At 36.7% G+C, this 16417-nt stretch overlaps 2 protein-coding genes and 1 pseudogene across 2 annotated transcripts in view; 1 reads left to right on the forward strand and 2 right to left on the reverse strand.

The window, feature by feature from the left end:
- gucy1b1 (guanylate cyclase 1 soluble subunit beta 1) overlaps positions 1-7417 on the reverse strand; it is a 57750-nt gene extending 50333 nt beyond the window's left edge. Inside the window, exons 1-5 of the mRNA XM_067441646.1 lie at positions 7212-7417; positions 6749-6822; positions 5645-5745; positions 5262-5380; positions 4311-4508 (exon numbers count right to left, since the gene is read on the reverse strand). Of these exons, the coding sequence (XP_067297747.1) occupies positions 4311-4508; positions 5262-5380; positions 5645-5745; positions 6749-6822; positions 7212-7214 (495 nt within the window). The 5' untranslated portion in view covers positions 7215-7417. The remainder of the gene's footprint in view (positions 1-4310; positions 4509-5261; positions 5381-5644; positions 5746-6748; positions 6823-7211) is intronic.
- On the forward strand, positions 1147-1258 carry LOC137074218 (5S ribosomal RNA; annotated as a pseudogene).
- A 773-nt stretch (positions 7418-8190) lies between the features above and the next one.
- Positions 8191-15775, reverse strand: gucy1a1 (guanylate cyclase 1 soluble subunit alpha 1). The gene is made up of 8 exons (XM_067441645.1): positions 15210-15775; positions 14930-14988; positions 14407-14495; positions 13578-14293; positions 11277-11762; positions 10113-10256; positions 9377-9531; positions 8191-8905 (listed from the first exon to the last, which is right to left on the reverse strand). The coding sequence occupies exons 1-8, from the start codon at positions 15468-15470 to the stop codon at positions 8734-8736; spliced, it is 2082 nt and encodes a 693-aa protein (XP_067297746.1). The 5' UTR covers positions 15471-15775; the 3' UTR covers positions 8191-8733.
- Between the last annotated feature and the right edge of the window lie 642 nt (positions 15776-16417).

The raw sequence follows: 16417 nt of genomic DNA on the forward strand, positions 1-16417 counted from the left end.
GCAGAAGAGTCCAAGAAGGCGACAGGGGGCGCCCATCAGGAAATATATATCTATTTCTTTAATCTCTAACAGTTTTAGCCATAGGTGCCTCTCCGTAGACACCAAAGATGCCATGGAGCGACCAATGGCACAGGCCATCTCCTTGGTAGCCCATAGACAAATCCATGGCCCAACACGCCTCTTTAATCGTGTTGGGCCCCACCTGCTCACCTTCATTCAGGTCCCTAAGCAGGTCAGCCTGATATGCCTGCAAAACTTGTGTCTAGTGGCTAGTGTCAATTCAACCCTGGGCATCGTCCAATCCCTTGCTCATTCAGCCACATAATCATAAAGTAATTGAAAGATAGAACGAATATAGACCAAGTATTTAACTTGGCCACTACATGAGTCACAACCTCCACTAGCTCGTCATAAGCAGGGAAGAGAGGTGGTGAATCCTCAAACGTTTTATAGCAACCAGAGCTTCTAAGGGCAGCAGTAGTGAATTGGGGTTGCACCGACTAGTCGACCTTAATGCTCAGTCATGACGCTTTAAGCTCGACGTTGACTAGTCGCTGGCCTGTAGAGGGCGCAACAGGATATGCAATTTCCTGACACAAAGGCTCTGTTTTGTACAGTTAAAAATGACAAATAAATGCATACTCCGAGAGCTCTCCACAAGACATGTTTGATTACCATCTGGATGCTCAAAACTGATCGGGAGAATGCACGCTTATTGTATATGTAAGTTAATCATCGCGCTAAACTGCGTACTGCATTGTAACACACACACATAGCCTGATCACGCGGAGATCGCGCACGCCTCACACAAAACCATTCAGTAGGCAGAAATGTGTATTGTCAACACAGTTCTGGGATTTATCAATAAAATAGCTTAGAAACTGAAAAGTTCTAGCATATATTTTTTGATAACTAAAACTTACAGCTTCTCTATTAGTAGAGAGACGCTGCCAGGTAGAATTATTTCACACACCATCACTTACTAATGCATTCATATACATGTAATCTTTATTGTGCTACTTTATCTGTATCTTATTCAGAATGAGCAGAATCTGTGAGAACTATAACGACCATAAGACAAAAGAACTGATACAAAAGCTGTTATGTAGGACCAATAACCTTATGAGCATAGCTGTGTCATATATCACCAGCAGCCATATCACCCTGTAAGACTGGTTTCCCACTGAAGCTAAGCAGGGATGAGCCTGGTCAGTACCTGGATGGGAGACCAACTGGGAAAACCAGGTAGCTGCTGATAGAGGTGTTAGTGAGGCCAGCAGGGGGCGCTCACCCTGTGGTCTGTGTGGGTCCTAACACCCCAGTATAGCGATGGGGACACTATACTGACAAAGAGCACCGTCTTTCGGATGAGACGTTAAACGGAGGTCCTGACTCTCTGTGGTCATTAAAAATCCCAGGATGTCTTTCGGAAAAAGAGTAGGGGTGTAACCCCGGCATCCTGGCCAAATTTGCCCATTGACCTCTGTCCATCATGGCCTCCTAATAATTTAGGAAGTTGTTCAACCCCTAGTAGTGTACAATGACTTTACAATCTGTGATTGGCTCTTTAAGTTAGAAGGCGGGACTTATTTGCCATATTTCATGTAGCTTTTTCTACCATTTAAAATCTGGATTACAATGAGGCACTGGTGAAAAGAGCATATGTAAACATTAAATTACTCACTGTTTAGGGAGTATGTAAAGAGCTTTACAGCTCAAATAATAAGTAAGTTTCAACAAAAATAAATTTTGTTAAATGCCTTTATAAAATAAGCTTCATGCATTATTATGTTTGCTTTATTATTATTTTTTTAATAATTGGAACCAATTATAATGCCTTCAAGGTAACCTTGATTTAACTTTTTATAGAAAATAAAGGATGAGGTTTTTTTTTTTTTTTTTGTGGTAATCAGCATTATGCCACAAATGTTGTTAATTGAGATTAATTTGTATTGAACCCAGAATATTCATTTAATAACAGAAAAGGCAGAGTCTAATGGTCTCTTGTGATTCCAAACAATATCATCTTAAGTGCTATGGGTCAGTGATATCATTCAAGTCTTCAGTCGTTGCATAGCGTTTAGACTAAGCAAAGAGAAAGTTACAGCTTTAAGTGTGTCTGAGTATTTAATAAAGGGGAATGTTTAGTGTACTGAGCATGAGTCAAATACAAAAATAACTTTTGGATTTTTTTTACATAATGAAGACACTCATTGCAGTGTCTCTCTGTTTTCGCTTTAGAAATATCACTGAAAAGGGCACTAAGAGCTTTTTTTTATTGTAGACATCATATCAGCTTAGGTGGAATGCAGAGAAGCTGTTGTTTTTTTCTCTCTCAGCTTGAAGTTGAGCCCATTTCACTGACGTCAAGTCGCTGTCTCTTTGCCCTGCCGTCACCATGACGACAATGGCTAACTTTTTTTTTTTTTTTCAACAAGTCAGGTGTTGCATTTCGAGGGTCTGTCGATTGGACTCCCTCATTTCACACTAAGCCCAGATGGAGAAATAAAGAGCAGTCTGCCGTCTGGGGGATGATTAGCTCTTATTGGGTAAGGGGGATTTATTTGAAAAATAAGGCAGAGACTGAAGCGTGGTGACAAAGGATAAACCGCAGGGAATTTATCATAATAATTTTATCATTGCCTCTCTCAGTGAGAACGAGACTAAATCTACCCTTTAGTCTACTTCCTGTTATATTTTGATCATTGCAGATTTTTTGCACTTATCTTGATGCTTACGTAAATAATATAACAATATGTTTTGAAATATACTCTCACCTAAAGGATTATTAGCAACACCTGTTCAAATTCTCATTAATGCAATTAATTATCTAATCAACCAATCACATGGCAGTTGCTTCAATGCATTTAGGGGTGTGGTCCTGGTCAGGACGATCTCCTGAATTCCAAACTGAATGTCAGAATGGGAAAGAAAGGTGATTTAAGCAATTTGAGCGTGGCAAGGTTGTTGGTACCAGATGGGCCGGACTGAGTATTTCACAATCTGCTCAGTTACTGGGATTTTCATGCTCAACCATTTTCTAGGGTTTACAAAGAATGGTGTGAAAAGGGAAAAACATCCAGAATGCGGCAGTCCTGTGGGCGAAAATGCCTTGTTGATGCTAGAGGTCAGAGGAGAATGGACCGACTGATTCAAGCTGATAGAAGAGCAACTTTGACTGAAATAACCACTTGTTACAACCGAGGTATGCAGCAACGCATTTGTGAAGCCACAACACGCACAACCTTGAGGCGGATGGGCTACAACAGCAGAAGACCCCACCGGGTACCACCCAACTCCACTACAAATAGGAAAAAGAGGCTACAATTTGCACAAGCTCACCAAAATTGGACAGTTGAAGACTGGTAAAAAATGTTGCCTGGCCTGTTGAGTCTCAATTTCTGTTGAGACATTCAGATGGTAGAGTCAAAATTTGGCGTAAACAGAATGAGAACATGGATCCATCATGCCTAGTTACCACTGTGCGGGCTGGTGGTGGTGGTGTAATGGTGTGGGGGATGTTTTCTTGGCACACTTTGGGCCCCTTAGTGCCAATTGGGCATTGTTTAAAATCCCACGGCCTACCTGAGCATTGTTTCTGACCATGTCCATCCCTTTATGACCACCATGCACCTATCCTCTGAAGGCTTCCAGCAGGAAAATGCACCATGACACAAAGAATAATTTCGAATTGGTTTCTTGAACATGACAATGAGTTCTCTGTATTAAAATAGCCCCCACAGTCACCAAATCTCAACCAGATAGAGCATCTTTGGGATGTGATGGAACGGGAGCTTCATGCCCTGGATGTGCATCCCACAAATCTCCATCAACCTCAAGATGCTATCCTATCAATATGGGCCAACATTTCTAAAGAATGCTTTTAGCACCTTGTTGAATAAATGCCACATAGAATTAAGGGGGTCAAACACAGTATTAATATGGTGTTCCTAATAATCCATTAGGTAAGTGTATGTCATTATAGAAATAAATTAAGATTTTTACGATTTTCTTTGTTTTTGAAAAAGTCTCTTGTGCTCACAAAACATGCATTTATTTGATCAAAAATATATTTTAAAACAGTAATATTTTGAAATATTAGCACTATTTAAATAGCTCTTTCTCTCTATCAATTATTATTAATGTATAATTAGATCTATCTTTTGATTAGGGTTAATAACTGACCACAGGATATTTTGTACCATTCATCTTTGTAACAATTTTGAATCGGCCCAGCTAAAGACAATTAAAGGAACAAAGCAAAATCTATATGAGAGTATAATCAATACACAGACACAGAACAAGCAGACCTTCATCTCTATTTCAGTTCCATGAATCTGCTGTGCAACCGTCTTGATGATCCCTATGACGATGTCCTGAAGGCCCTCTCTCTCAGAGTAATAGTGTAGAATAAGATTGTTCCCTTTCTCTGCATCCGTGCAGCGGAAGGAGGGCGCGCGCATGCCGGGGTAGATGGTGCCCAGATGGTCATGCAACGCATCCAGATTCTGAACGAGAGAAATAGATTATCTTAATGTGGGGATGCAAAAGCAGATTTTTGCTTTGCTGGAATAAATGCAAAAACATAGGTGAAAAAAACAGGGTAGCTTGCTGTACTAAGTTACATGCTACTCAATATTTAAAGTAGTGAAATTAATCTAGACATTAAAAAAATAGTCAGGAACAATGAGAATCTCAATAATTCAAACAATACTAATGAGAAATTCACAATAAATGATAACCTGCAGTAATGAGTTTAATGAATATTTAAATATATATAAAAAAAATAGTGTAACTGTTTTTTTTTAAGTAGCTCCCTAACACCATTAGCCACAGTGATGCCAAACTTTTCTCTCATTTTTCATTTTGGCATTTGCAATGGACACAGCCTTCGCATTGAATTTCTCTCAAAGTAAAGCAAATAAATTGCATTCTTTGAAAAAAACGATCTGTCATTTATATTACTTTACAAATTGGTCACCAAAAAGGTAGTAATGGGACATTAAGGATTATTTAAAATGTAAAGTTTAAATTGATTGTATTGTCAATTCTTATCAACTCTGACACAAAACATACAATTTCCATTGTTTAATCTAACAAAACTGACACAATCTATTATTATTTTTAACTATTCTAAAAATCACCCTCACACAAATTACAGTACATGCATTGTGTGAAATAGAGAACAGACAGTGTTGCTTGCATGCCTTTCTCGACATTGCTGCTTCTGATTTTGGGTGATAAAAACAGTAGCCTCTTACTTGTAAGAATTCACGGACATTAGAGCCCAACACTCGGAGAATGGTGTCATAGCCAGATTCCTGACAGAACTCAAAAAACATTTTCCCAAACATTTGCAAGATGCCTCCGGCATCCATTTCTATTGGAGAAGAAAACATATTTAAAGAAAATAAAAATTATCATCAAAAACATCAAGATTTTTTTATAAACTAAGTAATTATTTTGCTCGGTTTTATAGTATTACACCAGTTAACCTTAATGATAACCATTCTAATGAACCACATCTGTTTTAATAACACTTAAAAATAATTTAATTAATAATTAAGTAATAAAAAGTTTTAGCAAATAATTATTCGCTATACTTCAAAAATATAAAAAACAATATAAAACAAAAAAAACTTACTTAGTACTTTGCTTGCAGCAGCCACAAGGTCATATGTTTTGGCATCTTCATAGATAATTCTGACCAGAAACTGTCCTTCTACATCGACCTGAGCCTCTCTCCTGAAAAAAACAAGATAATGTAAAAGATTAAGATCATCAAGCAATCAGTATTACATTATCAAACTAACAACAACAACAAAAAAACTAAAGATGTTTATTTATAATGCCTAGAGTATAGACATTTCGCATTTCTCAGGTCAAAAATGTGATTTGTTTGACCATATCACGAAACTTAGCTTGGGGAGAGAGAAAAAAAAAATCAGCATTGACCAAGAATGACCAAAGAGAAGTTCAGCCAAAAAGCACAGCATAATCAACAAAGAAAAACACTTAACACTCAACCTAAAAATAGAACTTGAAACATCATTAATCACGTCTGGTACATTGCACTGAGAGATGCTGCTAACCTTGTGATAATACTGAACCTCGCTGAAAAAGTGCTGCAATAACCGAGTCTAACTACATTAATGTTGCCAGAACATTCAGTGAGATTCAAGCTCATGACTTGAGCCTAAACAGGCTCTAAAACATGTTTACATTAAGCACAGCTGTGACTTGAAAAGACTGCTCTTAAAAGTCATGTCAAAGAGATGGAGGAAGTTAAAATAAGGCTGTTTGTGCAAGAGGAAAAAGTTGTACGCATGTGACCTCACCCCACGACATGTAATGCGTAATTTCTCATGCTGAATTAATGAAAAAGTGCATCTGGTAAAGGCTGGGCTATCACAACATCCTTAGCTATTAATATAACACATTTTATTTGGAAATAAAACTACTTTCCCCCTTGTTTTAGGTATTGAGAAAGAGTGCTGAGAATAAAATAGTAATTGCTAAAATTTATTTCAGGAGCTTTCAAATCTAATCTGTGCAAGTGTCACTGTCATTCAAACATTGATGCTCACACACAGACACATCTTTAAGTTGCAAGTATAGCCATGTGAATGTGAGAACATCTATTATAGTATACACCCACGTTTTATATTATTTAGTGAATAGAATATCCAGTTGTCCAAAAAAAAAAAAGTTTTTTCATGATGTAATATAGAAGTCCATTTGAACTCACTTGATGTCCTCCCACACATCTGGACCATAATTTCTCAGCACCAGAAGTTCCAGTGCGTGGTTCACAAAACCATACTGTCAAAAAAGAAATCAAATATACAACTGTGAAATGCAAACATAAAAGATCGTTATATATGACTATTTGCAGATGAATGCATTATTTGCTTATATCTGTGCTATATGTTATCTATATTATCTATACAAATATGTTGTAGAGGGTTTTTTTTTTGTGCGTAAATCAAAACACGAGCTGTGCTTCCCGGCATAGGCTACATTTTAATATACACAATGAAACAATACAGTAATTCGAATATAATACAGAATTATATATTTGATAATGCCTTGTTTCCATCCCTTTTACACCGCCGATGATACCGTAAGCTATACACAGCTAAAATTTACGTGAATAGAGACTAAAAAACAAACATAAGACATGAGAGCAGCATTCATATTATTGTACATACCATGTTTCGATTAATTCGCCAATTCCTTTTCTCATAGATTAAATAACTAAACACTAGAACTGACAAACCGTACAGCTGTTACGGTTGAAACCACCATTCCTGAAACGAGCTCATTGTTATTGACAGAGGATGTAGCCAACGAGAGCGCAGGGATGCAAAGAGTACACACAGCTGGTTCTCGCTATTTCCATTTCGCTAGATCCCGGATTCAGGAATTATACGACGTCGAATGATTGTCTTATGAATATTAATTACGCAACATGCAGTTTGTCCTGAAAACCTACCTGATTGGCTGCGAGTTAGACGTTAGTGGGTGGGCGCTAAAAACTGGCGAATTAACGATTCCTACTATGGGTGAAGACCTGTCACATAAATATTAATTAGGTTACGTCTTGTACGCTCCGGGTATGTTACCAAGCAACGCCAGCATGACCTTATTAATATTCATCGACCAAGTGCAACGCTCTCAGGAGATATTCTTGGAGTTATTCAAGTTATCGTAATTTATCTAAATAATGAAAATGTTATATATATATATATATATATATATATATATATATATATATATATATATATATATATATATATATATATATATATATATATATATATATATATATAATTTTGGGGGGTTTTATCGTAGGCCTGTTATGATTCCAAAATATTAAGCTAAACTTGATGTTATTTTTCAACAGTTTTGTAATATGTTTGTGGACAATACTTATTAATGTAGAGTGGCAAAATAAAAATAAAAAATTGGGTTGTGTGAAATGGCAAAGACAATGCATTTCTGTGTTGTAGGCTACTCCTGATATATCACCACATTACTTTTTATAAAACTTGGCTTTTAGGAAATAGCCCACATGATCGCTGTTCTGTTTAAAAATGTTAAGACAATGTTAAGAGACCACAGAATCTGATTGCACTGAAACATCAACAACAAACCAAACCTTCAGTAAAGCATGTTTATTACAGATCTATTACAATACAAAAAAAATGTCACAATGTATAGTTTAAGTATGATTGTGGTTGGGCTTTGCCGAGGTGATGCTTTACTCTGTGCTTTTCTTCGCCTTTACTGTGTAGGCCTACTACTATGATGTGCTCTATTCAGATTATTAAATTGATATGCTACTTGTTGTCCTTATAGACTATAAATGATTTACTTTCTTGACTCATAACATTTAAAGAAACAGTCAATCATTATAGATACAAATGAAGATGATATTCTCTGCTTTTTTGATTTTTGGTATACAGTTAGGAAGTCAAAATAAACCAATTACTTTATTAAAACCAAAGATGTTCAGCCGATCAATAAAACAGGACTCGTACTTAACACCACTGTGAAGAAAAACACAGTGCTCAGTGAAACCCTTCTAATGAGTGTTATTTGATAGCTTTTTGGCAACATTCAACAGTTGGATGATAAACTACCTCTGGCTCAACTAAAAAGATACACAGAGGGACAGGCAGTATTAACCCTCTGTTTCCAGCATTCGTTTGTCTGAGAGATTTTGTGTTTTCATCCACTGGGCTGAGTTTCCTCTGTAGCACAGCCTCTGGAAGCAGCACTTGTCTTTTGATCACGAGCCTGGAGGAAGTAACAAACTCCAGGGATGTCAGCAGGGAAGTTGGGCGGAAGATCCTCTCTTCTTCGGGGGATGAGAGTGAACTCTGGACAATCTTTTAACAATCTAAAATGAGAGAGAAGTAAAAAATTGTCCCAAAGCCCACTTGCAGGTACACAGTAAAACTGTAAACCAGTTGTAACAGAGTGGAATATGACAAAAATACTTATATATGTTTTTGCTCAGCCTGAAAATATTTAATTAACAATGATCTTCAGTGTTATTCTTTCTTAAAATTCTTCAAAAAAATGCAGACCCATTTGGTGGAATGTTCCTGGTCTTTGTTTATGTAAAACTAATATAGTTGCTGACACGTCATTGTATAGTAAATAACTAGCTGTTAAGCTCATTTATGTGTAAAAAATATTTTACTCCCACTTAAAGGTTAAATATTTGTGTGCATCTCAGAACTACAAGAGAATTAGAAACATGCTGATTCAAATAATAATAATTTTAAAAAAATTGTCAAACAGACGGCAATAAGTTATGTAGGCTATAAGAGAAAAAAACAAGCAGGACAGTTGTCTCCGTTTATACCTGTATGTGGTGGGACTGACGTTAATCTTTCTTGGCAGACTACAGGACTCAAACTTGTTGGCTAATGTGACGTTATTGCCAAAAAGGCAGTAGCGGGGCATTTTAACACCGACCACACCTGCCAAAACCGAACCAGAGTGGATCCCGATACGCATCTGAGAACAAAACAAACTCTGTTAAAAATATTAAATGTTTTGCTTCACTTTTCCCCCCTCAAATCTTTTTTTTTTTCAAATAATTTTCCATTTTAAAATACTGACACAAGACATCTCCTGATGTCTATTGTTTGCCAATTCAACCCAATCTTCAAATCAAACATACATATTATTTTTCTCCAAGATCATTTTTTAAGATAAAAATATCATATTTTGTATCTAAACCAGTAGTACTCATATTCTAATTCCAATTTTGATAACTTATACTGGGTGATAATTGCACTGTATGAATAATATGAACATAGAGCATAAAATAGCCTAAAATAGAATACATTAGATGTGACTTTTAAAAAATGATTTTCTCTTGTAGTGGAAGTGTATTTGCACAAAAATGTACAGAAGCATTCTGTCACACGTCGATTTTAAATTGAGAATTTTTTATTTTACTAACAAGCAACATACAAACAGTCAAATTATTTTTTGTGAAATATCAGCAGTCTAGTAAAGGTTTGTATTTGACTAATTAAATATTCATGCTATAAATGTACTCATAACTTGGAAAAATCTGATGAAACACTGACCTTGATGATCTCCCCCATGGGAGTCGTGACCTCATCCGACAATTCCATCATCTTTAGAGCCATGAGAGCAATCTGGACAGCATGGGTCGGACACTCTTTGTGTAATCCTCCAGCGACACAGTACGCATCGCCGATGGTTTCCACCTTCAACGCACAAATGAGGACATATGAAAGGTTATGAGAGCAGAGTGCTAAATATTTCATAACACACCTCTGGGTATATTCAAGGTTCATGGCTGCCATAAAATTCCGAATTGCCTCTCTTGTGACATCCATGTGTTAGTTAAAATCAATCAACAGAATAGTTTTGATAATTGATACATTATATTATTTTGTAATTATCAGAAGATTGTATATATATATATATATATATATATATATATATATATATATATATATATATATATAATGTATCATATATTCATGATTATATATAATTACATAAAATATATATAATTTTAATTATTAAAAGCTCAACAGTACATTCCCAACCATGCACCAGATTAGGTTAACTGATTCAGTTACAATCAGTTAGAAAATTCATTGTTGAAAGTAAGCTATTTTGAAACCAGCTATAACAAACTAACTTTACGCTAACAAAATTGTAAAGTTTTGACAGCTTGAGAGACATTAATTCCCTGTTATTGCACATTCGGTATGGAGATGTTTGAGACACACATCATGAACCAGCTGAGATATGTTGGGAGAAGACAAGAGGAGAATCTATTTTAGGATATAGCTGTCTCTAAGAATGTAAGCAAAGCCTGACACTAAGCTAAACTTTACCTCCACTGTCTTTTACAAGAAATTCATCTCTGCTGCATGTGTATGGGAAATTCTGCTAGAGATTACATTAGCTAACCTCCCAGTAGTTTATGAGCCTGCATGTCAGAAATTGTGAAAAATGAAAAAGATTTCGGATGAATGATTGTCTCAAAATCCCAAAGGCCCCTAGATAAAGTTAAAGGAACATATTTTGCAATCTGAGAAGGAAAAAAAAAAACATCTCCCTTTTTTCCTTGTTTGAAGCTAAAGGACCAAAAATGGTTTTGATACACTATGCCAAAAACAGTCAAACCAAAGGACTATTTATCCACGAAGAATTCAACACTTATAGATAGTGAAATGTTCTACATAGTTTATTTGGACCTAGCTTTATCTCACCTTATACACATCCAGCTCGCCGCAGTGGTGATCAAACCTAGTGTAGAGCTCACTGAGCATGTTTACCACCTGCATGGGCGTACAACGTGAACAGGTCGCAGTGAAGCCCACAATATCTGAGAACAGCACGGTGACATGATCAAACTTTTTCGCCTGCACAGGAAGTCCTTGCCACAAACGCTGAGCGACGTTCCCTGGGAATATTGTGAAGAGCAGCTCTACCGTTCGCCTCTTTTCTTCTTCCAGGGCCTGGTGTGCATGTTCCAGGGCAGCTTTGGCTTTGCCCAGGCGTTTTTTTAGTCCATCTTGTGCCTTTGTCTGCTCCCCAACCAGAACAACATCTCGTAGTGCATTGTGGATGGGGATGTCAGAGAGGTAGAGGCCCCGGCCTGTCAACTCCTCCAGCTTATCCACACACGGAGAACCGAGGAAGAGGAGAGCGCTCATTTCTGACATGAAGATCATCTGTCCCTTCAGGTCCATGTGCTACAATGAGAGGGTTGGGAGGATGGGAATTAATTTAGAGTTTTGGACCAGTTTGCTATAAATGTTACCTATAATATATATTTCATACAATCTGCTTAAACCCCACTAAAGGTTAGGTATAGGTGTGTGTGTTGTTATGGATGGACCTTTATTAGCAACAAATTATATTTTTGTATAAAATAAATTGCAATAATGCATATGAATTCACCACCAATTTTCAAAAATCTTGCAAAAATAGTTCAGACTCTTCAGATCAGGTTAAATATAATAATAATATTTAGCTCAAAGGCACTTTATTTGCACATAGTTCACATATTGTAACATCCTGACCCTACCATCTGGTTATGTTCATAGCTTTGTGTAAATTATTTCTGATTTCTATTTATCTTATTTCAGCAAAATCGTATAGTATACACTGTCTGGAAATATTCAAGTTTTATAGTGTATATCCAAAATATCTGACCTACAGTAGTGTCCAAAACGTTATGTTGGATGTCAGGGGGGATATTCGTTCTTTATGACCCTACAAGTTCAATTAAACAATCAAAACATGAGGAAAATATTTTAGATTTTTAAATATATGTATTTTAAATATGAAGGAAAAACAAAACACTAAACTTGGTGATTGTATTTATCTGACAAAATTAAAAGGCAACCAACAGCTACAGGTTTTACTTTACTAAAAAGGGAAAAGTATATACTGACTACAGCATAATCATTTATTTATATTTGGTTGGTTTTCTCATGTTTTGGCATGTGTTTATGCGTTTATGTCTGCACTGTTTGCCATGTTTCATTGTGTTATTACAAATAAAACAACAAACTCCAAGCTTAACTATGCAAAATGTTTACAAAATGTTAAATAATATTTAAATAAAGGGTGACGATGTACATTTCCAAGGCTGAACATCACTTTTGGCCACTACTGTATATTAATTTTGAGTTTTTAAAAAGACCCACAGCATAAAAATAACTGATATTTAGTCTGTGTAAATAATATGAATATGCCATTCAGGGCTCTTAGGGGGGGAAAATACATTATAAAAATATCTTCCACAAGATTATTTAAGGGGTAATGTTTGAATGAATTCTACCTAATATAGATAAGTGTAACTAATAAATGAAAGCACATAAAACTAAATATAAGCCTATATGAGTCAATGTCTTTGTACCATCCAATGTATATAATGTGTACTGCATGTTTCTTAATTTAATCTAGACATGAGGTTGCTGTACAATTCTCTTTATATGATTAGGTGGATCTCATTAATTGTGGCTTTGAGGAGCCGTCCACGTCTTGACATTTGGAGCCATGTTTATTTCATTGTAGTACAGGTCTTCATTGCATTGCCCTTATTATACTGAGGATCTGCAACCTAAGAAACTGAGATTTGCCATTAAAAAATGTTCCCTCAACCACATCATAAAAACAAATTTCAGACCAGCACGAAGATAAACCTATGAGTAAAAATCTTTATCTAAAAATCTTAATTACTTTGCACTGATTAGTTGAATCATGTTGCTCTTTTTAATTGTCTAATCAACATGAATCCCAAAGCAATCTTTGATTCCTCTTTCTCTTTGATGTCGGTGTGATAAAATGACACACAGACCTTGCATACATTGCATTCAAAGTTGCAAACATAGATGTTTTTCCACCCTCTGTTCAGCTTGTTTTAGCTAAGCAATAAGCTTGACGTTTTATAAATTCCCAGGTAAGCAGTTTCACACGTAACAGGTGGCCCATTGTTAGCATCAGCGTTTCGATATATAGGATGCAAGAGGGAGAAATTGGAAACCACGAAAAAAAAATACCTTTCCAGGGCTGTCAGCAGAGCTTGTTCCATGATGTTTCACCCGTAGCACGAACTGGGTGTTAAGCATGGTCAAAATATCCTGGAAGCTGGCTCGTATCTCAGGTGACACAATGGCAAAGTGCTCGTTGAAAACAGGTCTTCTTTGACCATCCCTGCATCTCCCGAGCCGCCTTCTCAAACCATCTCCAATCTGCATCAGGACCATTTCCTGATCCAGGAGAATGTGGAAGGGAAAAGTTGAGTAGAGCAGTGAGAGGGGAATGTCTCCAGATGAGTGTGTCCTCATGGGGCTTGGTGTGAGGCTCCTGCCGTCTCTCACTACCACTGAGTACAGCAGATGGGGCTGATGATTGGCCTGTAGCGCACCACTGTCTTTACCCCCAACATCCATTCTGACCTCCACACGTGTGCAATAGAGCAAACACGCTGCCGCCTGGATGATACCCGAGAAGAAGAGCTCAGTGGTGGGGAGGGGGTTGAAGTAATAGACGGTCAGGAGTCCTGGATCTTTGTCTAGGCAGAGGATGGAGGCTTGGTGGATGTATCGCTGTACCTCAGGGGTGGGTGGTGTGCTTTGCTTTAAGAGAACATTGAAGCTGTTGAGAAAATCATGGAGAGCTCCCCCCACCACTCTGAGAATATGACCATCCTCCTCATAACAGTCCCGAAACACCTCCAGACCCAGCGAAATCTTTAGCGCATCCATGGGGATACCTTGGATTTAATGTGAAAAATACAATTAAGTAAAAATGTAATTAATATTAATGAATATACAAACATTTAAATTGGCCTAAATTATACAAACATTTGAATTAGCCTCTTCTTACCTGTTTTAAGTGAGTAGTTTTTCATGACATCGGATAATTGTTCAGCATTGTCCAGCGCCTGAGATACATCAGAACTGCATGCTACAGGGCTTTGGACACATTAAAACATAGCAAATAAATTAATATGTAAAAAGTACAAGGAGAACAACATTAGAACACTTTTGAACTCTAGGCTGAAATAATATAATATAATATAATATAATATAATATAATATAATATAATATAATATAATATAATATAATATAAAATAATAGATCAACATTATAGACCATATAATCCGAAATAATGTGTGTAATGTAAATATAAAACAATGTGGATGTGGAAAAACACAGATAAAATACAATTATTACATATTATCATAAGAATGAAAACAATACTCAAACGATCTCTCCAACAGTAAATGTCGACAAATTGTCAAATAAATAAAAATAAAAAAAATAGTATAAAAGGACAATATAATCATTAATGGTCAACATTAACAGATGTAATGCAACATTTTAGAATGAAGAAAAAACATCTTACCAACTCATGTCCATCTGCTGTTTCATAACTCTAAACAATGCATTTCGTAATTTCTCGATCTAAAAGGGGGGAAAAAATATACATTTCATATAGCACATCGTGTGTGCATTTAATGTTGTAATTATTAACAATTGTTTGTCTGACACATTTCTCTTAATTACAATATTTCCTTTGCGCGCTTGGAAAAACAAACGCAGAAATCAAACATTTTCCAATGCAATGTATTAGAATCTACTGCTGCAAAAAAAAATATCATCAGGTTAATTAAACACGAATTTACCTCCGGGCACACCAGCTTTCGGATGCTCTCGCCCAGTGAATGCAGATTAACTTTGCTCCGGCTTATTTTGCGTTTGGGCAGAATGTTTGTGATGTTGCCCTGCACCTCTCTGGATACTGGCACAACATTCACCGCATTGCTTTCCTCAAAGTCCGCAGGTTCCTCGTTTCCCAAGACCATAGAAAAGGGGCATTCACCCGCAATTTTAAGATCCTTCAGTTTAGCGCAAAACATTCTTTGCGTAATAGTCCTCTCAAACATGCAACAAAAAATATTTACATTGTGTATATCCGACTGGGACCGTGCATACCCATCCGAGTCCAGGATAGAAGCATCCTAATATAGGTGATGAAAAAATCTCAGCCCAGCAAGAAAATATAATTTGCCCGCACGCACACGTCTTAACCAGGACTAAGCTATTTCAAACTTATCAGCAGCTATTCCGTCTGCATAGAATATTCATAGTAAATTACAAGGGCAAATGATAAACCAAGGATCATTAAGTATGGCCAATCACGAGCACCAGTGGAACCTCCGGCTAGCCAATGGATGCACTGGCATGCAAAGCTCCTTAAAGATGTATTATGCGCCTTGTCTGGAGATGTGTGATGTTTTTCTGGAGATGCTGTGTGCCATGCGCTTCATCTAATGTATTTGGCTGTAGATTTTAGAGGATCGCCGTTCTACACCGAGTGTTAGCTCGATCCCCAGCTTATTATATGGTTTCGTCGACGTCTAGCAAATATTTAAATGTCACATATAGTCTAACCCTACACTACCCTAGCCCTTGTACGCTTACGCAACATCACGTTTTAGTTAATTCGGATTCCATCTGAAACGTTTCCGAATGGAAACGCTCTCAACATCTCGCTCTTGGATATGTGATGTATCATCCCAGCAACAAACAATTTAGGCACACGCTGCGCGCTTTTGCCCACCCAGATGTCCGTCCAGTTTCTCGCCAACATAAATTGGCATGTTACTCATTACAGTAGCAGATACGTTATGTAAGTGTCTCAAGGCATTGAATTCTTTAATGGGTCCTTTTCCCAAACAGACATCCAGGAATTGGCAGGCTAATGAGGAGCATCGAGATCACAAGAACATATATTCCAGTTGAATGAGCCTATTATTTGGAAACTACAAATATGTCTTTAACCACAAAAAATAATAATTGTTATTATATTTTATTGTAAAATAAGAGCAAC

This window comes from Pseudorasbora parva, chromosome 4 (assembly GCF_024679245.1).
Source record: "Pseudorasbora parva isolate DD20220531a chromosome 4, ASM2467924v1, whole genome shotgun sequence".
Classification (NCBI taxonomy): Eukaryota; Metazoa; Chordata; class Actinopteri; order Cypriniformes; family Gobionidae; genus Pseudorasbora; species Pseudorasbora parva.

Bases quoted from the DNA above. Each gene is read 5' to 3' on its own strand.
- gucy1a1 (XM_067441645.1), bottom strand. From the start codon at position 15,470: ATGTTTGAGAGGACTATTACGCAAAGAATGTTTTGCGCTAAACTGAAG. The intron at 14,989-15,209 runs GTAAATTCGTGT...CCCCCCTTTTAG, and splicing joins GAAAGCTGGTGTGCCCGGAG to ATCGAGAAATTACGAAATGC. The intron at 14,496-14,929 runs GTAAGATGTTTT...ATGTGTCCAAAG, and splicing joins CAGCAGATGGACATGAGTTG to CCCTGTAGCATGCAGTTCTG.